Here is a 25,000-nt window from a genome sequence, read left to right on the forward strand (position 1 = left end):
TAGTGTTAGCTAACATTCAAAAATACTGTGGGTACAAATTTTTGATGAAATGGGGGGAGGGGTTATGGTAGATTTTTTTTGTTTTTCTGAATCAGTACATGCAGCAACTAAGTCTCAAGAGTGTCCTATTTTGTAGAGCTCCCCTTTTTAAATTGTTCCTGGCTTTAGTTTAACAGAACTAATTCTGGGCACTGAATTATACAAAGGAAAACATTATCTGAACATGGATTTGATGACCAATGAGGCTTGTAACTCACTGGGACTTGATTCCCCATCCCCACATGCTACCTTATCTTTCCTTTCCAGCAATAACTTTTGGAGAGATGAATTAAGAGCATCTTTCCTCTTTATTACTAGGAACCAAACTTCTACACAGACATGAGTGTAGAAGGTTGGATCACAGACAACCTCCTTCTATATGTAGCATTAGTTTGCTTAATCAAGTTCCTTTAAAGGTTTTGCTGAACATGTTGTTGGAAGAAATGTCCATCTGGGTTCAGTTCCAAGTGGGGAGAAAGACACTGGAAACATGGAAGCTGTTTGGAAAGATGGTTTAATTAATGTTGGACCAGTATGGTTTGAGGCCCTGGCCAATCAACCACATGGGAGGAGGAGAGAGAGAGCTCTCTTGAGCTTTGAACTTGCTTCCTGTTCCTGTGTAAGAAATGTATTCTGATTGGTGGTCAGACTCCCATGCAGGGGTAACTTTGTAGGTTGTCGTAAGTCCCAGTCTTGGTTGAATCTTGCTGGGTGATGTAATTCCTATTATGGGAATTCCTATTATGGCTTAATGGCTTTTTCCTGGTTTGGATCTTGAGTGAGGGCTAATCCTATTACTCTTATAAATAAGCTGGCACCAAAATATCTGCTGGGGCTCAGCTTCTGTTCCTTAAGATTTCTATTTCTCTTTTAAGGGAAATATTCTCCCTTTTTAATATTTCCTAGAATATTTCATTCTTCTAGGAGAGGGATGGGTGCTAACTTTCTACAATGTGAAGGGAGACGTACAAATATGGGGTATCAATACTGTCTTTTTTCATCTTCACATTTCACTAGCAGGGTCCTCAGCTTGATGCTTTCCAGATATCAACATCAACAACACCCACAATCCTCAGAACAGGCTAAGGGAAATTTAGGGGTACCAGATATACAACAAAAGGAAGACATGTCTTCCTGTTTGTCCTCATATCCCAGGACTGACAAGCATGGCATTAAAATCAAATATTGTTCAGCTTTATTATAACCTTGTATATTGTCTGCTTCTCTCTTTCCCTCAACTGTCAACAGGCTTGGAAATCTAGATTTACATAATGTAATTTATATCCTGATTTCAGCTATCAGCTTTATTCCATCCTCTTCAAATTTACATCACTCTTGTCTATAGATCACATGACTCATACTTTTCTAAAATGTCAATTATATATTATTGCTAGCATATATTCTTGAAACTAAAGACATATTGGAAAAATATTGTAATTGAAAAAAACCATCTTTTTGCTGCTGGAAAAAAAATTTATATACACGTACGCCTAAGGTTTTGTTGTTGTTGTTGTTTTGCAATTTTCACTGTAATTTTTGTTGCAGAGCCCAAGAAAAAGTGTGTTCTTTTCCCAATTTGTCCTCTTATCTAATTGTCTATGTCCTCCTTTGTTTTATATATATATATAGTAACGATGTCGGCCCTTTCTGGTAAAATATTGGAAGAAAAGTAAAATCGCTAACTCTAAAACGCGTTTTTATCAACGACTCTCTTCCAGAACCTCGCTGAAGGAAAAGTATTTATATGCAGCAACTAGGGCCCAACTTCTGGCGGAACCCCTACCACTTTCCTTCGGTTTCAATGCTTTCAAGCGCAATCCCCCATCTTGGTTGTGGGAACCTCGACTGCGACCCGCTCCAACTTTAACCGTGCCACTAAAAGAAATAGGGCAGTTTCACGTCTATCGCCATTTTGGATCGGAAACGAGGTTGCGGGAGCCAATGGAGAGCAGCAGCAGCGGCTGCAGCCGTATTTTCTCGCAGGTATTTGTTGGCAAGAGCGCGTGGTGTCCTAGCATGGTTTAGGCATGCAGTTTCATATTTGCCTTTCTGTTGCATTAATGATAAGAAGGCCTTCCTGATGCATTAACTATAATTCCCATGATTCTCAGCCAGTTACTGGAGTCGTAGTTCAGCCACAGATTAGGGAACGCCGGTTGACCCTGGGAACCTTGCAAACTTGCTTCCGTTTGTGTTCGGTTTATAACCCGCCTTAAAGCAACTCCTCGGGACATGAGGTCGGTTAAGCAATTGTAAAGAAATCTTTGCAGAAATTTGTGACACTAAAAAAAAAAACAACCACCGATGCATTTATTACCATGCAAGTCCTCTTCATCAGAGGCGTGACATCTTGAGACGAGAGAAAGAGAGAGGGAGAGAGGTGTATATTAAACACCTTGGTCTGTGGTGGGAGGTGGGAATAGGAAATAAAATGGAGCACATGCCGTCTGTGATAATTGACAGTAGCCATTCATAAAAATCAAAGTTATCTTGAGCATTAGAGCACTTTTGCCACCTGAAAGATTAGTGCTATCTAATTTTTAATTCATATCCAAATCCCCCAGGCTCCCTTGGGTGCACCATGCAACTGTGACGCACACTCTGGGCCAGAGATAAAGGTATCTGCTAGATCCTCTCCGCCTAGAAGGAAGAAGAAAAAGCTGAGCTGTGAGCTTCAGGATGGCTTTGGTATCTCCTCTGATCTTTTTGCACAGATATGCAAGAAATAATAAGCAGGAGCAGTGCTTCTCAGGCTTGGTAACTTGAACTTGAACTGTGGACTTCAACTCCTAGAATTCCCCAGCCAACAGGATTTCCCACACAACTTGAAGATGTGTGGACTTCAACTCCCAGAATTCCCCAGCCAACTGGCTGGGGAATTCTGGGAGTTGAGGCCCACACATCTTGGAGTTGCCAAGATTGTGAAACATTAGGCAATGTAGCTATTATCCCTGAGCTACCTTGATTCTGCCAAGGCTGTCTGGGAGCCATACATTCTATGTTGTCGTCCTCCCCCCGCCTCCCATCCTCATTGATTTTACTTTTCATTTAAAATATTTATGGTCTGTCTAGGAGGTCTTGTGGCAGTTCGCAGCTCATGCAAAAAGGGAAATTAAAATCAATTATAACTTACTTTAAACACGCAGAATAATAACCACAGTACAACTGATTGAAACACACACAAAGGAGTAAAAGGCGCTTTCAGACCCACATGCTTAAGTCTCAAAAACAGAAGGAAAAGCCAAATCTTTGCCTGGCACTGAAAGGCCGGCCATGGCAGTGCCAACGTAGAGGAAGAGGCTTCCCAAACTAGGGTGCCACAGCAAATGAAGGTTCCCTCCCGTGTGCCCACATATTTTTTCTAACGGGACATCGAGCAGTGCTTCCCCCGCAAATCTTCAGATTTGGTCATTGTGAGAATCTCAAGCATTCTTACTATTCCCATCCCTACAGATAGTCCTTGACTTGCAACAGTTCATTTAGTGACGGTTTGGAATTACAATGGCACTGAAAAAAGTGACTTATGACCATATTTCACATTTATAACTGTTGTAACATCCCCATGGTCACCTGATCAAAATTCAGATGCTTGGTAACTGCTTCATGTTCATGACCGTTGCTGTGTCCTGGGGTCATGGATCATCTTTTGTGACAAGCCAATAGGGAAGCCAGATTCACTTAACAACCATGTTACTAACTTAACAACTGCAGTGATTCACTTAACAACTATGGCGAGAAAGGACGTAAAATGGGGCAAAACTAAAATGTTTCACTTAACAACATAAATTTTGGTCTCAATTGTGGTTGTAAGTTGAGGACTACTTATAATTTGTACATAATAGTCCTACCTCTTCTCCACAACAATCCTATGAGGTGGGTTTATTCATTTAGTTGTATCCCACCTTTATTATTTTTAAAAACAACTGGAAGTGGCAAACATTTTCAGTACACTTTCTTCCTCTTATTTTCCCCACAACCACCCTGAGAGTGGGTTGGGCAGAGAGAGATTGACCGATCCAAAGTCACCCAGATATCTTTTGTGGTTAAGGCAGAACCTGAACTCACAATCTCTTGCTTTCTAGCCTTAATAACTGGGCAAAATTGGTTCTCAGAGTTGGCCTGAGAGGGAGTGAGAGGCCCAAAGTCGCTAAGCCAACTTTGATATCTAAGGGAGGACTAGAACTCATGGCCCTCAGTTTCTAGTTCAGCCAAGTATGTATACATGTGTTTAAGGCCCTGAACATCATTACTATAAAAAGGGGGCCAGCCAGAAGTGTCTAGGCAACTACTGTAGTTTTCATAGAACTAATGTGAGGTAAAAAATATCAAGCATCACATATTCTGCATAGTCAGCATATTCCAAGCCATCTCCATGATCAGAGAATGGATTACTGTCCCTGAGCTACACTGACCTGGTTTATGTATCATAGTAAGTGTAATCATGGCATATTGAATAAACCACAATTGGTTGGGTAAAAGCATAATGCTAAACCTCCAACAAATGCACCATTGTGTATTTCACAAAATCTAATTATAAGGGGCAGATCATAGGACAAGTAAAATGATATTTATAGGCTAATCTGGAGTTCATTTGACAGATACTGATTCAACTTTCAGCCATTCACTTAGCAACCATTCGAAGTTACAAGGGAACTGGAAAAAAAATCCTCGCACTAATGACCATTGCACCAGGCCAATGGTCACATGATCAAAATTCGGCCACCAGGCAACTGCCATGTATTTACAACAGTTGCAGTGTCCCAGGGTCATATCATTGCCACCTGTGACTTTCCTAGCTGGCTTCTGACAAGCAAAGTCAATGGGGGAAGCTAGATTCACTTAACTGCTGTGATTCACATAACAACTATGGCAAAAAGATTGCCAAAATTGGGGAAAATTCACTTAACATCTGCTTTGCTTAGCAATGGAAATTCTGATCCCAATTGTGGTCATGACTCGACTACTTATATGTTCAGGAGTGCACAAACTGGAGCATCTGTTCTTTCTATTATCTTCACCCAGAATGGTGGAAATTAAAGAATTACTGGATTAGCATGACTGGATCCATCTGTCAAAAAAATTAAGATGGCAGCAGCAACCATATAATCAAAAAGAGGTAAGGCATTGATTGCATAGTTGTGGCTCCGTCTTGATCAGGGATGGGCATCTATGGCTCTTTGCAACCTATGGACTTCAACTCCCAGAATTCCCGAGCCAGCCTGGCTCAGGAATTCTGGAAGTTGAAGTCCATAGGTCATAAAGGGGCCATAGTTGCCCACCCCAACCTTGATTTTGTTGATCTGCCAGAAATAAGAGAAAAGGAAAGCAATTGGATTCCAGTTGTATCCAAAGAAGAAAAATTAGGCTGGCCTAAAAAACGCTCTGGCTCTCTCATCTTTCATCCTCTGTTTCAGCCCTCCTCCCTCCCAATCACAATTTTCTGCCAGGCTTGTTGTTAGTTGCAAAGTCATATCCGACCCATCGCAACCCCATGGACAACGTTCCTCCAGGTCTTTCTGTCCTCTACCATCCTCTGGAGTCCATTTAAACTCAGGCCTACTGCTTAACAGTGGCACGAAAGGTCTTAAAATGGGGCACAACTCACTTGACACCTGGGTTGCTTAGCAACAGAAAGTGGGCTCAATTGTAGTCAGTTAAGGACTATCTGTAACACAAGGTGGTGAACATGCATAATACTCCTTCCTCCTCCTACTTTCCAACAAACAACAACCCTGTGAGGTGGATTGGGTTGAGAGGGAGTGAATGGCCTAAAGTCTCCCAGCTGGTTTATATGTCTAAGGCAGGACTAGCAGTCATTCTCATTTCTAAACCAGTATCTTAACCATTACTCCAAACTATATCCATGATTTAAGTATATTTTCCCCTTTGTATTAAACAAAATTTACTTCTATATTAGTATAGGTGTCAAACAAATTTATCGAAGCAGTAAGCCTGGGTTTCTTTTTTTTTGGAATTTGTTTTTATTTTTAAACATTAAAAAAACAACATAAAAAAAATTCTCATCCATTACATACAGCATGTCGTTTGGTTACAAGTGTTTTTGCATCCATATTCTCAATTACATTTACAATCAGAGATTTTTTATCTAATATAACTAGATACCTCACTTTCATTGTACAATGTATATTCAGTTATAATTATTATTTTTTCAATAAACCTAATTCCCTTACATTCCTGTCTGTTTAATAACAATATACCTTTATATAATCACATATCCCGATATGAAAAAGATTTACCAACCATTTATATTTGTATATCACTTTCAATTTTATGTATAATCCCACCAATCAACTATCGAGTATGCTTATGTTCATTATTGTCCTTGTACATCATACATTCAAACAAAAATGTTATTCCTTCATTTTTCAACAAGTTATTCTAAATAGTCACTTCATATATATATCAATTTTTAATTACTTCCTTATTAAAATTATTTATCAACAACAAGATATCTTTATAATATATACTTAGAGTTATACATTATATCACCAATCCTCAATTTCTCAAAGCAGTAAGCTTGGGTTTCTTAAGGAATTGTTGTTAGTTGTGAAATTGTGTCCAACCCATCACGACACCATGGACGTTCCTCCAGGCCTTCCTGTCCTCTACCAACCTTGGGAGTCCATTTAAGCTCAGGCCTACTGATTCGGTGACTCCATCCGGCCACCTTCTCTGTCGTCCCCTTCTTCTTTTGCCCTCAATCTTTCCCAGCATTAGGCTCTTCTCCAGTGAGTCCTTCCTTCTGATTCAGTGGCCAAAGTATTTGAGTTTCATCTTCAGCGTCTGGCCTTCTAAAGAGCAGTCAGGGTTGATCTCCTCTAGGACTGACCGCTTTGATTGCCTTGCAGTCCAAGGGAGTCGCAGGAGTCTTCTCCAGCAGCATACATCAAGGACTTAATTTTTTGGCACTCAGCCTTTCCTATGGTCCAACTTTCACAGTCATACATTGCAACTGGCAAAGCCATAGCCTTGACTATGTGCACTTTTGTTATATAAGTTAGAGAACTTCAATGTTTTAAAATCAGCCAGCAGAGCCATCAAGTGGGAGGTGATGAGAACTGGAGCCCAAGGCTTCTGAAGATGCAGATTGGAAAAGGTAGCTCTGTTCTTCCCACTGTCACTCCCTTAAGCTTTGAGCAAGGACTTTGTGCATCTCAAAATTTCATTTCTCTGCACATCTGCCAAACCAGCTGCTAAAGAATGGTTATCAGCCAATAAATAACATTTGTCACTCCCACCGCAGAATGCAGCAGAACTACCTGCCCTGGGAAAGGCAACTGATTAATTAAACTTCCCACTCTGCTGATATCAAAACAAGAACTTGCCGAGAATAACAGCTAAAAACAAATAGCATTTATTTTGCTTTTTTAAACCACATAATAAAAATGAATACAAGAACACAATTTTAAAAAAAGTTGAGGTGCAATCCTTGATAATTATTCACATAAATCTTAGTGGCCTAAGCATTTTTTAAAAATTCACCTGATAAGATTTCTTAAACAGGTAAAGAAGTGATGTCTGAAGAACAAGCTTTAGTTAATTTAAAAGAACAGATTGCCAGTAGGAATTATTTGGGAAATGCTGCACTAATATGCATTTGGATAGGATTTCAAAGAGGTTTATTCCTTCTAGCAATTTAGCATTCATCTGACTGAGAAATGTCACAATAAGCTGGCTTGTTTTTTATTATTTATTAATGGATGCATTTAAATTCTTTTTTTTCTCTGGGAGCTCAGAGTGGCATATATATCAAAGCAGAGATGCTTCTTTCGTCTTATCTTCACAATTTCTGAAGATGAGAGTGAGTTGGTTCCATCACCTGCTCACTCATTTTGATCCAATTTTCTGCCCTTTCATGAAATAGTAAATCAACAGAGCCTTGTTCACACACTACACTAGACTAAAACGGACCTGGGTAATAGTGGCAAGGTGTGTTTGTGTGAACATCATCCTAATAACTGGCCTGTTATTCAGTCAAGCCTTTGGGCTTATTACAGTGGTGAGATTCAAATTTTTTTACTACTTCTGTGGGCGTGGCTTGATGAGCATGGCAGGGGAAGAATACTGCAAAATCCCCATTTCTTCCCAATCAGCTGGGACTCAGGAGGCAGAGAATAGATGGGGGTGGAACCAGTTGAGTAGTTCGGAGAACCAGTATTTATTGGTTCTCCAAACTACTCAAAATTTCTGCTACGGTTCTCCAGTCAGAACCTGCTGAATACCACCTCCGGCTTGTTACTCTGATTCTTCCTTGTCCCAATTCATCACATCAGCTCTATAATTCTTGAAAAGAACCATATTGTGGAAACTACAGCATAGTTAAGTCCTTGACTTACAACCACAACTGGAACCAGAATTTCTTTTACTCAGCATTGTAATGTTTGTTAAGTTTGTAATGGTTGTTAAGTGAGTCATGCCCAATTTTATGACCTTTTTTTGCTATAGTTGTTAAACAAAACACTGTACAGGTAATCCGTGACTTACGACCACAATTGAGCCCAGAATTTATACTGCTAAGTGAGAAATTTGCTAAGTGAGTTTTGCCTTATTTTACAACTTCTCTTGCCACGTTTGTTAAGTGAATCATTGCAGCTGTTAAATTAGGAACACGGTTAATTGAAGCTGAGTTCCCCATTGACTTTGCTTGTCAGAAGATCACAAAAGGGGATCACACTGTAACCGTCATAAATATGAACCAATTGCCAAGGATCTGAATGTAAATCACATGACCATGGGAATGCAACCACAGTAAGTGTGAAAAATCATGTCACTTTTTTCAGTGCTGTTGTGACTTTGAACGGTCCACTAAGGGAATTATGAGCCGAGGACCAGCTGTAATTGTTAAGTGGCTCATACAGTCATTAAGCTAGTGGTTCTCAACCTTCCCAATGCCGCGACTCTTTAATACAGTTCCTCATGTTGTGGTGACCCCCAACCATAAAATTGGTGTCTCGATTCCTAAGACCATCGAAAATATGTGTTTTCCGATGGTCTTAGGCGACCCCTGTGAAAGGGTCGTTCAACCCCCAGGTTGAGAACCACTGCATTAAGCGAATCTGGCTTCCCGCATTGACTTTGCTTTTCGGAAGCCAGCTGGGAAGGTTACAAATGTCAACCATGTGATCCCATGTGATCCTGCAACTGTTGTAAACACATGCCGGTTTCCAAGCGCCGGAGCTTTGATCGGGTGACCGAAGGGATGGCGTGAGTGGTGTACACAAGTGAGGATTGGTCATAAGCCACTTTTTTTCAGTGCCACCGTAACTTTGAATGGCAAATCAAGGACTACTTGTGATGGTAATTGAGATGGACGTCAGTGAATTCTTAAGTGCTGGTGTTCACTTGCTAAGTTGTGATTGACTCTTCACGACCCCATGGACCCATGATGGCGAACCTATGGCACACATATCAGAGGTGGCATGCAACACCCTCTCTGATGGCATGTACGCCGTCGTCTCAGTTCAGCTCCAACACACATATGTAGGTGCCATCCTCCAGCCATCGGGTCTCTGGGGGCAGGGTGTTCATGGAGGTCACACACACATGCAGGGGGTCACACGTGTGTGGTAGTCGCACATGTATGCATGGGGGGTTGCAGCATGTGTAGGGGGGGTCACAGGTGCATGTGCGGGGGGCAGAGTACATGCGCAGGGGGCACACTGCATTTTGGGGGTTCGGGCACACTTGTGCTTTTGGCTACTCGGCCTGGAAAAGGTTAGCTATCGCTGCCATTGAGCCTTGCACACCAGGCCCCTCCTGTCCTCCACTGTCTTCCAGAGTTTGGCCAAAGCCCTGAGAGATGTTCACGTCCTCGGGCCATCAGCATGACATTTTAAGCACTTGGAACCCCATCTCTCCATAGCGGAAGCTGCCCCATGTCTTGGTGACCTGACCTTAGCAGCTGAGGGGACAAACCTTGGCAGCCAGCCTCTCCACCACCAGCCCAACCCATTGGATCAGGCAGCTCTCCACGACCATGCTCTGTATTGCATCCCTGGGGAAGCAGCAGCTCTGAAGAACCTGGTGAGGAAGCTGCAGGACACTTTGTCCCACCAGAGCGAGCTCCTCCTCAGCCTGCAGAAAACTGTAGAGGACCAGGAACTCCAGTATCATGAACTTCAGGTAAGGGCTAGCCATGCATAAGTTGGTGCATCTGATGCCCATGGAGATCCTCAGTCTTCCAGGTTGTGCTTTTCCAAAAAGCTACTGGACTTTCTCCTTTTTCTTAGACGACATTTCATTTCTCATCCAAGAGGCTTCTTTCACTCTGATTGGATGCTGGGGAATGGAAGGATTTAATATTCCTTGCAGACAGCTGGTCATTTGCATTCTTCCGGAGAGTCGTTGAGGCCACTTGGAGGTTTGTCTGTGTCCTCATGGTCACCTGAATCGGGAAACATCTTCAAAGGAAAACAAAGTCCAGTTGCCTCTTGAAAAAGCACCTTCGGGACAACCATGGCCAGGATGGCTGAGAAGCTCCATAGACATTTAGCTATACACTTTAAGATGAACACCTTTCAAATAGTGCAGGGGTATGAACGGATTTCCAGAAAAATTGCAGACTGCAGGAACCATTTGCTCTTCAGTTTGAGATGGAGGCAACACAGATTCATCCCCAACAGCCTGTGCCCTTGTTCAACTGTGAAGGGACACAGGGCGGAAAACACCCTGCAGAAAGCACAACTCCACAACACAATCCTCTCAGCAGTTCCAAGAAGTCTCCACGTCCATTTGCACTTCTCCAGTGACCCCGAGGACACAGACAAGCCACCAAGTTGTTATTCTCTAAAATAATGCAAATGACCAGCTGTCTGCAAGGAATGTTAAATCCTTCCCCTTTCCCCACCATCCAAGTCAGAGCAGCTGAAGAAGCTTCTTGGAAAACGTCTTCAGAGAAAAACCAGAAAAAGCCCAGTTGCCTCTTGAAAAAGCACCTTTCCCGCATGTAATATACCAACACAGGGATGGTGAGGAGAGGAAAAAAAAAACCCTGAAATGTGGCTTTTGCCCTTGTTTCCAGGAAAAAGCAGAAGCCAAGAAATGCCATGTTCTTGCTGATCTTGAAGCCCATGTTTCTCAACTTGAAGCCAGGAACCAGTACCAGCTGGAGCCTCGAGGGCCATGTTTGCAGAAGGAGCAGGATGCCCGCAGTGCCACCACCCTCTCACTGAAAGATCAAGTGAGGGGGAAGCTTGAGGGCCGAGTGCAAGATGAGGTTTTCTCCCTGCAGGGTGTCAACACCCACAGCAAGTGGTTGAGGTTCTACACAGGCTTTGATGGATACCCTCGCCTCAGGGCCTTCTTGGACTTCCTCCTGGAGGGGGAGAGCCTGGAAAATGGCCCTGCCTGTGCCCTCAGCTCCGAAAACCAGCTCTTCTTGGTGCTTGTCCGGTTGCGCTTGGGTCTCCTTCTCCAGGACCTGGCTTTTCGCTTCCGTATCTCTGAATCCACAGCCTGCCGCTACTGGATGACCTGGATGGAGCTGATGGAGCGGAAACTACGACAGGTGAGGAAGCCAGTGCTTCCTTCTTTTTCTTTTCTCCCTTCCTTCCTTCCTTCCTTCCTTTCTCTCTCCTTCCCTCATCCCAGTCCAGATGAGCTGCCCTAAACATCTTGAGCTAATGTCTCCTAGTTGAAAAAGGTGGGAACTGTTCAGATACTGAGGCAGCATAGAAAAAACGGACAATAGAAAAACCTCAAGCTGTCTGTCTGTCCTTGTCTCTCTCTCTCTCTCTGATGATTTTGGTCTTCCTCAATGGCTGCCTATTGTATTTACTTGGATTTCTCTCAGCCTTCAAACGGTCTTCTCCTTAAAATGGAGAAATCAGCATTTTATCTTTCTTTTCCTCCTCCCTTTTTGGGGGGAATTCTTATACTGAGGATTATCTGCCTTTCAGGTTCATAAAAGTCGTTCATTTAAATCAGGCGACCTTTCATTATTCTTCCAGGAAAGTCTTTCCTGTGGAGATGAAAGGTTTGAAAGGTTGAATTTTGTGTTAACAAAAACGAAAGTGAGCAAAGTGGCCTCCGAGGAAGAATACTTAGATGTTAAATGCACTTGGGTTATTTATTCTATGTGCTCCTTCAAAAACCTTTCCCCCCCTATATGTGATGGCCTTTAATTTTTCCTTTGACAGTTTAAAGCAGCGTTTCTCAACCTTTTAAGATCGATGGACTTCAACTCCCAGAATTCTTCAGCCAGCATGAATGGCTAGGGAATTCTGGAAGTTGAAGTTCACTCATCTTAAAATTGCCAAGGTTGAGAAATACTGCTGTAAAAAGATGCTACCAGATTTACAAATTGTCAGTATAAGTTCTCCTAGCTCCCATTAAAAAAAAAAAAAACTTGTTCAAGGAATAAATGTTGGGGAGGGGGGAATAGTAAGGGAAGGCAGGCTGAGGTTAAGAATTAAATATAGCTCCCATAGCTTTGACTTGTTTCATGGCAGCTGAAGGGATTAGTTTCTTTAAATGCAGGTATGCAGTGCCCTCTAGTGGATCAGGCTAAAGGAGGTAGCATCCTACTTACCCAACTGCCTAATTGTTATTTTCCTTGTAAGATCTAACTCTAGGCTGCAGCACACTCCCATCCCTCGAATTATGGATAAAAAATTGTTTCTTGTTTGATCCATTTGTGTGTGCGCTTTGAGTCAGTTTTCCACTCTTGACAACTCCCTGGATGAAAACCCTGTAGTTTTTTTGGTCAAAGTTTTTCCTGGTTTGCCATTGCCTTCTTCCTCGGGCTGAGAATGAATGACTGGCTGAAAGTCACCCAGCTAGCTTAGCATTCAAGACAAAACTAGAAGTCAAAGTCTCTTGGTTGCTAATCCAGTGGCTTAACCAGTCTCCAACTGGCTCTTCTGTTTGATCTGTAGGGTGCATCAAATCTGAATTATATTGAAGTATCACTTAAAATTAATGGAGCATACTAAATTGCCACAAATGTTTTCTATTAATTTCAATGAGTTAAACCCTTTCCCTGGACTCTTTTATGTATTTATGCCCATTTTCCAAATCTTCCTTGATCAGTCAAAATAAAAACAAGACCTTCATCGATACTCCTTAGCACAAGGTCAAATTAATGACTTTCTGAATGTCACTGAATATTTTCCTGGACAGCATATGTTCTAATCCTGCATCAGGGTCCTTATCAAATTTATACAGAAGCATCAGAAGGAAGAAAGCTTAGATGAGACTCTCATCTCAGCAATTGGGGGAACTGGGTAAATACAGAATTTCATTCCAATTGTGAAGCATTTCCTATTCACAAATCATACTAGTGATCCACTACAGCTTGCAAACTATCTAGTTATATCTGATCAGTGACACTAAGCCTTGGTTTAACAAGCACTATATTCCCAAAAATAAGCAGGGCCAAAACAAAACGTTTAATTAAATGTAAATCATACACCCTTATATTCGTATATTCCTTTTATCAAATTAAGTGTTCTTCAAACTTGACACTTTTAAGACATGAGTGTTTCAACTTTGAATTCAATTCACCGGGTTAAGAGTTGAAATCCACACGTCTTAAAGTTGTCAAGTTTGGAAAACACAGATTAATATTTAGAGTGCAGCAACTAAAGGATTACTTGGCCCTCTCAACCCCCATTGTGGGGGACAAAAATAAGCCCAAAGTATTTATCACTGTGGGAACAAAAGGCTACTTTTTAGCTGACTCCCGATTGCTCATGTTGCTAGCCACCCAGCTTAGCTCATATTCTACCTCCTCTCCTATCTTGTGACTATAGATGCCTATTTAATCTGTGGGCCTACAGCAAATGAGTTTTTTCTCATCACTGGCAGGTTCCAGTTGCCTTCAGCCAGCGCTATGTAGATGCCTTCAAGCCACAACAGCAACTTCGACATCACAACATGATGCTGGTGGCTCTGGACTGTGCAGAGCTTTTTTTCGAAGCCCAAGGAAGGACGCGAGGCAAACGATATGGCTCTCGGAGTCCTCGGGCCCACTATTCAATCCATGGGTCTGCTCTGGCCGCACCTAGCGGCTTCCTCACTTTCAGCACAGGAACAGACCACGAGTTGCCCACACTGCCTCCATTCCTACAGGCAGGACCTGTGGAGTTGACGGCTGAGCAAGAGGCTGCCAAGAGGCAGGTACTGAGTTTACATAGCCTGACAGACAAGGCCCTCGGCTTCCGTTTCCTACGCCTGGTTCACCCTCAGCACATGGAAGACCAAGTGAGGAGGGCCTGGGTCATCTCCTGTTATTTGGCCTGCCTGCTGCATGAACCTATGGGTCTAACCTAGAGCAAAGATTCCTATACTCTCAGGACATTTCTTTTAATAATCATTTCACTTTTAACATTTTGATCACAGGACTGTTCGGAGATGATGATGAATTCTTTCTTGGAGCAAAAACCTTTCTGCTTTCCTTGATCATGGATAAAATAAAGGCAACATTCACATGTCACCTACCCAGTCCAATAATTCTATTTGAAAACCTTTCCCATATTGCTTTCATGAATTGTTAAATGTTTTGTCATGCTTTCCAGTTTCCTTCCTAGAAATTTTTGGTTTGGTTTTTTTCCTCCCCATGCCTTTTTTTTGGTCAATTTTAACTATTGGTAACTCTCTGGATAAATCCCTAAGGCTTTCTTTGCAACTATTTCAGTAGTCTGATGCTGCATTTTTCCTAGGGCTAGCTGATCCCAGGTTATCAGCTAGCTTCCTATCCAAGACAGGACTAGGACTCAGTTATTTTTTTCTAGCCTGGTAGCTTAAACTGGTTCTCTGGGTCTTTTTATCATCTTGTTCTTTTTAAAGCAAACAGTTTTAGCTTCCAGGTTCAAACGCGGTAAATTTCATTCCTTTTTTTTTTTCAATCTGTTCTTTCACACGGATTTTCAGATACTGCCTCTTAATTCTGGGTCTCCAGTGGCTACCAAATTAGTGCTTAAAATTAGATTGATCAGCTATTTCTATTTTTTTTTTTAAGAAAACATCTTCCAAGAAAATCTCTATGTTCTGAAATTTATTGAAATTTCAAAAAGTTTTTCAAACCACCAAAGTGCCACTTTTTATCATGCTTATCTAGTCCCTTAACTAGCTAACATAAACTTCTTACAATAATTGCCTTTTTACGACCCTGCTTACCATGTGAATTATTAATTACAGAAGGTAAGGATTTCTTGGGAGAAGAATATATTTTAAAGTGAAATCTCGAATTCTGTTGTGACTCAAAAGAACCTTTGCCTGCTGGACTCTCAGCAAAACAAACTGATACTGTCAGAATATTAATTTGAGCGGGAAAAATTTAATTTGACTCAGTGGCTTTTACATTTTTTTATCAAACGTTCTAGTTTTTGTAGCCTCGACTGGCACGACGACCTCGAGCTCGTTCAAATTTTCGCCCCTTGGATCGGACATATGGCCTGGAAAAAGAGAAAAGGGGGTGGGGGGAAAGTAAGTGGCCTATTGTTGCATCCCACTTTTATGCAGAGGACAAAAACATGTGTTTTGAAATTCCAAAAAAAGCACAAAATGTGGCTTCCTATTTCCAGTCACTTTTCTTCATCTCCCTAATCCAACAGGATTCTCTCTTAAGTGGAAAAACAAGTAACTATAGTTTCTACCTTTCAAATTATTTAATTTTTAGCCTTTAAAAATTCCTCTAATCCGTAGAATAAGTGTTCAGTGGGATTTTTCTTATTCCTAAAATACTTAGCCAGTAGATCATGGAAAATTATGTAAGAATTGCAGCCTAAACCTATTAATAAGTTGAGAGGGTTCAATGGCTGCAGCTATTACAAAGCACAATTCATTTTTCCACATGTTAAAATGGGGGGGGGGTGGTGGTGTTCCCCTTAATATATTACAGGAAACAAGCAATTGCAAATCATAGATTTTCAATTTATGTTAAGGATCTCTTTTTAAAATTCCTGCAAAATATTCAAATACAGCAACACTGGTGTATGTAAACCATAAAATTTCCATCCTACTTTCCAGCAAAGCTGGAAGATTCACTAACGTTTTCTGAGGTGATCTAAAAAGATACTGAGATTCAAAGACGAAGAGACAAAAATATCTCTTTCAACTTAGTTCTGAACAGGTCTATTCTGGTATTAATCCCATAGAGTACAAATGTTTTCCCCAAAGAAAAATATGAACAGAGTTAGTTTATCTAATAATTTGGTGTGGTAAATTACAGAACCCGATGTTTTCTCAGGAATTTAAAGCAGACTTCTCCATTCAGGTACCTATTATTTGGGGGGGGGGGGCGCAAAAATCCTCAGCTTGCACTTTAAGAGCAAATTTCTCACTGATAACACTGTAAAAAGGATTAAGTTAAACTGGTTGCTAAATAACCATTTGAAATTGCAAGTTTGTAAAGCACTTCTGGCGGTCATAAAATATCATGCCAACAGTCACATGACTGCATTTATGGCACTCAACATACTGCTGTAATTGGGCCTGGATTTCCAGTCATGTCATTAGGATGGTTGAGGTGCCCAAGTGACGGGACACGATTTTACAATCTTTTTGTGAAAATCATTAGGCGGATCTGCAGCTGTTATGCAAACCTCATGGTCATAAGTGTGAAACCAATCTTCTGAATGGACATTTTGGAGGCCTCATGGTCATGTCACTGGAACAGTGCAACCAGTGGTAAAGGCAAACTGATTGCCAAGCACCTGAAATACAGTCACATGACCCTACATGTGTTGGCACACCACTTCTGTTGACAGCCAGAAGTGCTTTACAAACTTGTAATTTCAAGTGGTCATTCAGCAACCGGTTGTAAGTGGAGCACCACCTGTATATCCAAGACCTAAGAAATAACCTTCTGATGCCATTCTACTATTTTGGGGTCAACTCGTGCACTTTATCATATCTTCCTAATATATTTAATCATTCGGGGAAACTTTGAAAATTCCTTCCAATTACCAAGTATTACCCTAGAGCCGTGATGGTGAACCTGTGGCACACGTGCCCGAGGTGACACGCAGAGCCCTCTCTGTAGGGACATGCACCGTCGCCAGCTGCTCTTCGTGTTTCTGGTGCTCTGGCACGTGCAAAGACCAGGTGGCCGGTGTGCATGCTGGTCTTCAAGTTTCCAGGGCTCCGGCACGCCCACACTTGCACATACACATGTTCCAGTTTTGCCACTTGGTGTTGAAAAGGTTCACCATCACAGCCCTAGAGCATTAGGTTAACCGTCCTTTCCAGGACAACCACTGGACTTGGAGCATTATGTGAGTTAAGATTTCCTTGAAAATCTGAAAATAGAACTTCACAAAGCATCTCTCCTTCAAACAGCCCTGCCTTTCAGAATGCTCAACACAACTGACCCACAGTGGCTGTTCCTAGATGTGGTGTAAGCACAACAGTGTTACTGACTGTTCCAGAAGTACCATGAACCTCGCAGATACACAGGAAAAATAGTTTCTCCCCTCTTCCAGAAGGCAGTGCTGCTGCATCTCCTGGAAGACACTTTTTACTTCTGCCTCCCCATTTTGCTGTGTGTCCCCTTTCAACGCTTTCCAAAAAAGTGGACGAAAAGCATCAGAAATAGTGTGAGCCAGATCAGGAGGAGCAAGCGTTAGAGCTAGTCCTTGACTTACAACCATTTGTTTAGTGACCGTTCAGTAATAACAGCACTGAAAAAAGTGACTTATGGCCAGTTTTCACGTCACCGTTGCAGTATTCCTATGGTCACGTGATCAGAATTTGGATGCTTGGCAACTGGCAGGAATTTATGAGGGTTGCAGTGTCCCAGGGTCCATGTGATCACCTTTTGTGACAGTGACCAGCAAACTCAATGGGGAAGCCAGATTCACTTAGCAACTGTGTTACTAACTTAACAACTACAGTTATTCACTTATCAAATGGGGCAAAACTCACTTAACAACTGTGTTGCTTAGCAAAGGAAATGTTGGGCTCAATTGTAATGATAAGTCAAGGACTACCTGTACACTTAGAAACCAAAAGTGCTAGTGCAGAAGAGTAAGTAATGAGCAAAAGCATGAATTCTGCTCAAATTAAATCTTTTATAAAGCGGTCATGATTTTGAACCACTGTATGACTTTGAAAATCAGAGACAAAATAGGGTAAGAGCAAAATGCCCAGAAGAAAACCTAATGGTCTGGAATACTCACTTAGTGTGGCTGTGGGGGGTGCCAGGAGCCTTGCCAAAATGCCGATAAACTTGGCGGGCCTTTCTGGGTCCTGCAGAAGGCAAGTTCAGAAAGATCTTTCAGTCAGGCTGAGATATCAGCAGCACTAAGACCAATAAAAACTTCACAACTCAGGAAAGTGTAATGTCCTCTCCTGACTCACCAGAAAGTAAAACAGTCCCCTGGCCCTTAGGGGCAGCCATGGCTAACTGGTCAAAAGTCATAATCTGGCCTCCAGATTTCAGGATGCGTCGGCGGGCTCCCTGTGTGACTCTGAGGGCACAAATCTGGGGAAGAGAAAAAAAGTTTACAATGTGAGAATCCTCAAAAATTTTAAAAAAACAAGCACAGGCAGCCCTCATTAGCCATGGGGGTCATTATTTTTATTTTTGTCCCAACTTTATTACTTGAATAAATCAAGGCATGAATATATCTAATACTCCTTCCTCCTCCTATTTTCCCCACAACGACTTTGTGAGGTGGACTGGACTGAGAGTGAATTAATGACCCAGCTGGCTTTTGTGCCTTTGGTAGGATTAGAACTCAGTCTTCTGGTTTCTAGCATGGTGCCTTAACTGCTACACCAAACTGGCTTATCCACATTTGGAAAATATGAGACCATGTTGCGCGAGGAAAAAGTTTTATGTATTCATGTTAGATTATTTTGCATACAGATAAAATGGCAGACAAGCTTGTGCACAAGAATAACATTTTTTACTGTTTCCTTTATGTAACAGATAGGAATAGAACCCATGCAAATGATAAAAGACATTTTTATTTACAATCTCACCTACATCTCAGTTGTTGTAACTAGGAATGAAATACCTTTAATAAATTGACTACAATGAGACAACTCCATGATTAGTCAGGAAGCTAAGGTTCAGAATATTAAAAATATCAAGAAAAGTATTCATAAAAATTGCATTTCTGCTTTGGATAGAACCAACAGCAAAGCAGTTTATCTAAAAAAATCAAGCATTCTCTTTCTGAAGTGCAAAGCTTTGATCAATGATTCATCAAACTCAATTCAGGTGTTCCTCTGATGGATAATTTATACTATAAATATTTACTGAAGAGATACACCATTTTTTGCATACAGTTCTGTATTTACTGTACACTTCCTATATATAGCATTTTCCTCTAGTTTATGAAATCTGAGCTGTCAAGAAACCTGTCGCCTTGCTCTACATCTCCTCCCATCTGAAGAGTCATTCTCCCACCAGTCAGGATACCTTCAGTTTGGGAATTTCCTGGATGCGAACATCATCAGTCACTGTTCCCACCACAACAGCAGTTTTGTTTTCCCGCCCTTGGAGCTTCATTTTACGGATCTAGAGAGTAAAAGAGTGATTGTTAGCATGCAAGTCTTGACCAATTTGCCTTTATCAACAAATGTTTCACTGGTCCTTTAGCAGCATTGCTTTTAACTACAAACTACCTAACAGATTGTTGGAGGTCAATATGCTGTAAACCGCTTAGAGAGAGCTGTAAAAGCACCATGAAGTGGCATATAAGTCTAAGTGCTATTGCTAATCAGGAGGGGAATGCTGCTGTGCTCTCTGAGCTTCATTGTTTTCCTGCTGACATTTTTAGTTGCAAGAGAAACTGAGCTCAGGATCCACCCCCAGTTATTAATTTTCTCTTCTGTTAGAATATTACTATGGTTCTGCTCTTGAACTCATCACTGATACCAACTTCCTTTTTCTCCATTTGGTCAAAGCCACAGCAGAGGGGGCACCACCTTTAACAGGAAAAGAACAATGGTATCAAAGCAAAGAGAGAAAACTAAAACTGTGGGGTAACTGAAGGACCAAGAAGAAGAGAAAAGCAATAAGAGAATTGAAGACTTGCACTTACCAAGCGAGACACGGACAATGGAGGCCGGTTTGTGCGGCTCATGAATAGCCGTTTCAGTATCACCTTGTTGAATTTGGCATTGGTTCGGCGAGCCAGGAATCTGTAGAGCTGAGAAGGTGGAAATTAAACCTCCAAACACTCCAATGTTACTCTCTCCCCCTGCCCCAAGGCACCTGGAAATTAGCCTCAAATCCAGAGCACTTTATAGCCCACCTTATTCAATACAAGACCTTTCCAAATAAAGGCCAGCCTTTTTTAATATATCACCACAAAGTACAGCCCACCATCTCCTAATATCGCCTGAATGATTATGAAAGAGCCAATGGAGCCAGATGCAAAATGCTGGACTGAGGGGAGACAAAGCTGAAATACTTAATTGCATCAGCATACCCTGGGTTACCCCTGTATATTCCAATATATATTCAAGCAATGAATGGTCTAAAATTAAATCTAAATGCTGCTAATGGATTCCTAGAAACTAAGAATCATATCGTGCAAAAGTGATCAATTATGACACCTAGAACCTTTATATATATACACACTGCTGTCAAGTGTAACTCCCCACACCCCCAATACCCGTATGTCTTTACACTTTTTCGTGTAAACGCAAAACCTGGCTCTCACCTTGACTAAGAGACGAAGATAAATATCCTGACTCTTGGGCTCCTTACGCCGAACCTTACGGTCCTTGTTGTGGCGAATATCAATTCCCTTGTGACAAATAAAGAGAAATATTCAGGTTAGTGGAAATATCTCATATATACCTTTCCCTGACAAGAGATCTTGTTTCTTTATACAGGTAGTCAATCATTCATTTAATGACTGTTCAGAGTTACAACGGCACTGAAAAAAGTGAGTTATGGCCATTTTTTCACACTTACAACCTTTATATCATCCCCATGATCATGTGATCAAAATTCAGATGCTTGGCAACTAGTTCATATTTATGACAGTTGCCGTGTCCCAAGATCATGTGATCCCCTTCCGTGACCTCACAAGCAAAGTCAATGGAGAAGCAATTTTCACTTAACAACTGGCTTATTAGTTTACCAACTGCAGTGATTCACTTAACAACTGTGGCAACAAAGGTGGTAAAATGGGGCAAAACTCACTTAACAATTGTCTCATTTAACAACAGAAATTTTGGGTTTGACTGTGGAGGTAAGTCAAGGATGACCTGTGTTTTGGCATTATATTTATTATATAATGTCAAATAAGAGTTTAGCTTGGACAAAATCAAAATGCTCTAATTAAACTGTAATCAGGATCTGAAGAAAAAAAAAACCAGGGACTGCTGCCAGAGCAGGCATTCCAATTCCCCCTGACATAGGGCAATGCCTCACGTGCCATCAAATATGGTTCCGTGTGACACCTGTGGCATGCATGCCATAGGTTTGCATCATGGATCTAGTCTATAAGGAACACATTGATTCACATGGTAAGCAGGCTGGGTTGACAAATTTGAAGGCCCATATTTGAAGCTGGCCGTCCCCCAGGCAATGGGGACATCACTGGCTGATCCTGATCCGAAGCACAGAAGCCTTTTGGTGCTTCTGACATGGAAGGTTATATCTAGTCTATGAAAAATCTCAAGACTTAAGTTTGCTTCCCTATGCAAGTAGGCCTCGACTTGTGTGTGTGTGTATTTTTATGTGTATGTATATAGCATATGTATATGTGTTATGTATGTATGTATGTGTGTGTATGTATGTGTGTATGTATGTGTATATATATATATATATATAACTTTCTTTTGAGAGCATCAGAATTTGAGCCCAAAAATTATGTTGCGAGATTTCCTTCGTTTTCCTCCATTTTATGACCTTTCTTGCCATCATCGTTAAGTGAATCATTGCTGTTAAGTTAGTAACACAGTTGTTAAGTGAATCTGACTTCCCCATTGTCTTTGTTTGTGAAAGGGTCGCAAAAGGAGATCACATGAACCCAGGACACTGCAACTGTCATAAATATGAATCAGTTGCCAAGCGTCTGAATTTTGATCATTTGGCCACCAGAATGCTGCAACAGACGTTAAGTGTGAAAAATATCCATAAGTCACATGCTTTAACTTTTAACTGTCACTAAATGAACTGTTGTAAGTCAAGACCTATCTGTAATTATAAGATCTTCTGTTGTAAGCATTTATAAAATTGAACTGTGAATGACAATCTCCCTCTCAGATACCGTTTTGCATATCTGACAAGGGTTAGGGTATGTAAAAATCATGTGAACAAAATGTAAAATACATCAGAATGAGATATGGCACAATAGCAACGGACATTCAGTCATGTTGCACCATATTATTATGCTGTTTCACATAAGTAGCTATCATTTTTTTTAGACAAATGTCAGTTATTCAGACTTATTTTATCTATATCCATTATTATCTAACCCATTGTTTCTCAACCTCAAAAACTTTTAAAATGCATGGATTTCAACTTCCAAAATGTCCTAGTCAAATGCTGGCTGGGGAATTCTGGGAGTTGAAATCCACCCATCTTAAAATTGATGAGCTTGAGAAATGATTGATTTCATTCATTTGCTGTCTCAATGACTACAGCTAGGTACCACAACATACCAATAAGTACTTTTTTTCCAATCAATCTAGTCAGTTCTATTTCATTTTTTAAATGTTATTCACATTTAGCGTTTTGTAGTTCCATTTAGTATTGTTAAGATGGTTCCACCACAAAACCGCATTCGACTAAAGCACGCTCGACGAAACCGCTTAGCTGACGTCATCACAGCGAGACGAAAAAAGCACGCTGTAAACGCTAAAGCTAAAATTAACCCCTAAACCTAAACCCACTAAACCTAATCCTAAACCTAACCCTTAACCTAACGCTAAACCTAATCCTAACCCTTAACCTAACCCTAAAGCTAACCCTAACCCTTAACCTAACCCTAACCCTTAACCTAACCCTTACCTTAACTTGAATCGGCTTGCTTTCAAAGCGCTATTTAAAGCGCCCTTTTTTCTCCGCGGTCGCTGTTGTCGCCCTGCTGATGACGTCAGCGACGCGGTTTAATCGGGCGCGCTTTAGTGGAGCGCGGTTTTGTCGTGCCACGGTTAAGATTCCAATACTATTCAATAATTGCATTTTTAAAAAATGTACTTGAGTTTAGTGTAGCAATTCATGCATTGGGATAGAAATCTGGAAAATTGGGAGATCCAGTCCTGCTTTAGGTACAAAAGAGATTTAGCCCTGTCATTCCCTCAGCCTAGAAAGCATAGAGAGGTAAGTAGTGACGGCCATAAACTGAAAACTGAACTATATGTAGGTCTCAACTTAGGACAGTTTGCTTAGTGACCGTTCAAAGTCACAGAAAAAAGTGACTTATGACCATTTTTCACACATGACTGTTGCAGCATCCCCATGGTCATATGATCTACATCTGGATGCTTGACAACTGACTCACATTTATGACGGTTGCAGTGCCCTGGGGTCACCTTTTGCAACCTGACAAATAAAATCAATGGGGAAACCAGATTCATGTAACGATTTTACTACTTTTAACAACTGCAGTGATTCACTTAAACAAATGTGGCAAGAAAAAATCATATAATGGAGCAAAACAAATATACACTTAGCAATACACATTTTGGCCACAATTATGGTCATATATTGACCTACCTGTACACTAGAATTATATTACTACTGTCCCTTAGGCCTTGCATCAACTAATTAATTCACAGGGGAAAATATGCTATGTTTAAAACAGCATTTGAGGCATCCTATAGGTAATTGAGTACATTTATTCCTAAATCAATGACATTCCCATATCAAAGTACAAGTTCAACTTCCAATCCCTCCAAGCCATTTAACTAAGAATCTTTTCCCTTTAACTGTGTTCCTCTCAAATTATACTATGTTCTGTCTTTTCTTTGTGCATCACCACCCTTCATGTTTAACTACCTTTCATGACAAAAGGGCCTACCCTCTATTTTTTTGTTTTCAGTTTAGTACCAACATTAGGTTCACCAATTGATTTTCAACGAGTTTTCTCTTGTTCTATACTGTTATTTATTCCCATATGCAGAAAAGTGTCTTTCTGCCTACTGCTACTACGCTGGGTATATCAGATCTGGTTGGAGGACATTTTACGGATCCTATGCCTCTCAATCAGTTTGCTCGAATAACAACAACAGACAAATGTTAATAAAAAGCCCAGGTCCTTTATTCCACTACCATTATTTTATAATACTTACCTGGCACCAAAACTACATTTTTTTCCGAAATAACGTCCTGCTTTAGAGCAGAGGTCTTCAAACTTGGCAACTTTAAGACTCCTGGACTTCAACTCCCAGAATTCTGGGAGTTGAAATTCACAAAGACTTAAAATTGCCACGTTTGGGGGCTTCCGCTTTAGAGGATATTTGAAACAAACTTTAATGACATTAGATTCCCCGTTTTTCATCTAACGTTACTTTATTACAAGTACAGAGGTGAAATTTTAGAATTCAACCCTGTCTTGCCGCGCGCGCGCGTGCTCGGGCCTCTTTCTCTGCCCGATCTTTAGGAGAGCCCGCAAACTGGGAGCTTTCTTAGGCCCGAACTCCATCCTGCAACAACAACCGCCCTATGCGGGCAGGCCTCCCTAGTATCGGGGTTCAATCCTGGGCTTCCAGGACGTGTATGCTTCCCTCTTCATCAGCACAACCCAACCTGCTCTCCAGGCGGCTTCCCTGGAGAAGATTACAACCGATTTAACAACCCCGCACCTTCCCTCTCAACCCTTACCATGGTGGCGTCGGCACAGCCGGAAAAAAAAGAGAGACCGGAAGAGACCGCCGACGCGCAAAGAACTATGGGAACGAAAGGATAAGCCCGGGAAAGGGAAATCCGGCCAATTCTACCTCTCTATGGTTATGTTACCACCGTGCACGTAACGTAAGTTAAACGTAGAGAGACATTCCTTTGTTAAGAAACCAAGCTTCCGGGTTA

General features: G+C 41.3%; 2 protein-coding genes across 3 annotated transcripts; one reads left to right on the forward strand and one right to left on the reverse strand.

Annotated features, from left to right (window-relative positions):
* The first annotated feature begins 1,890 nt into the window (after nucleotides 1–1,890).
* Nucleotides 1,891–15,330, forward strand: LOC116522505. Of its 2 annotated transcripts, none has more exons than XM_032237425.1 (5): nucleotides 1,891–2,022; nucleotides 2,604–2,727; nucleotides 9,923–10,182; nucleotides 11,081–11,566; nucleotides 13,867–15,330. In XM_032237425.1, exons 1-5 carry the CDS (start codon nucleotides 1,981–1,983, stop codon nucleotides 14,329–14,331), a joined length of 1,377 nt encoding a protein of 458 aa, XP_032093316.1. In that variant the 5' UTR covers nucleotides 1,891–1,980; the 3' UTR covers nucleotides 14,332–15,330. The 2 variants fall into 2 exon arrangements, with proteins under 2 accessions (XP_032093316.1, XP_032093317.1); XM_032237426.1 differs by having other exon boundaries at nucleotides 2,604–2,706.
* On the reverse strand, nucleotides 15,318–24,870 carry RPL18 (ribosomal protein L18). The gene is made up of 7 exons (XM_032237428.1): nucleotides 24,797–24,870; nucleotides 20,679–20,765; nucleotides 20,055–20,162; nucleotides 19,430–19,528; nucleotides 18,361–18,484; nucleotides 18,180–18,249; nucleotides 15,318–15,455 (listed from the first exon to the last, which is right to left on the reverse strand). Exons 1-7 carry the CDS (start codon nucleotides 24,797–24,799, stop codon nucleotides 15,380–15,382), a joined length of 567 nt encoding a protein of 188 aa, XP_032093319.1. The 5' UTR covers nucleotides 24,800–24,870; the 3' UTR covers nucleotides 15,318–15,379.
* Nucleotides 24,871–25,000: the final 130 nt, after the last annotated feature.

The sequence above is a fragment of the Thamnophis elegans genome, chromosome Z (genome assembly GCF_009769535.1).
Source record: "Thamnophis elegans isolate rThaEle1 chromosome Z, rThaEle1.pri, whole genome shotgun sequence".
In the NCBI taxonomy this organism is placed as follows: domain Eukaryota; kingdom Metazoa; phylum Chordata; class Lepidosauria; order Squamata; family Colubridae; genus Thamnophis; species Thamnophis elegans.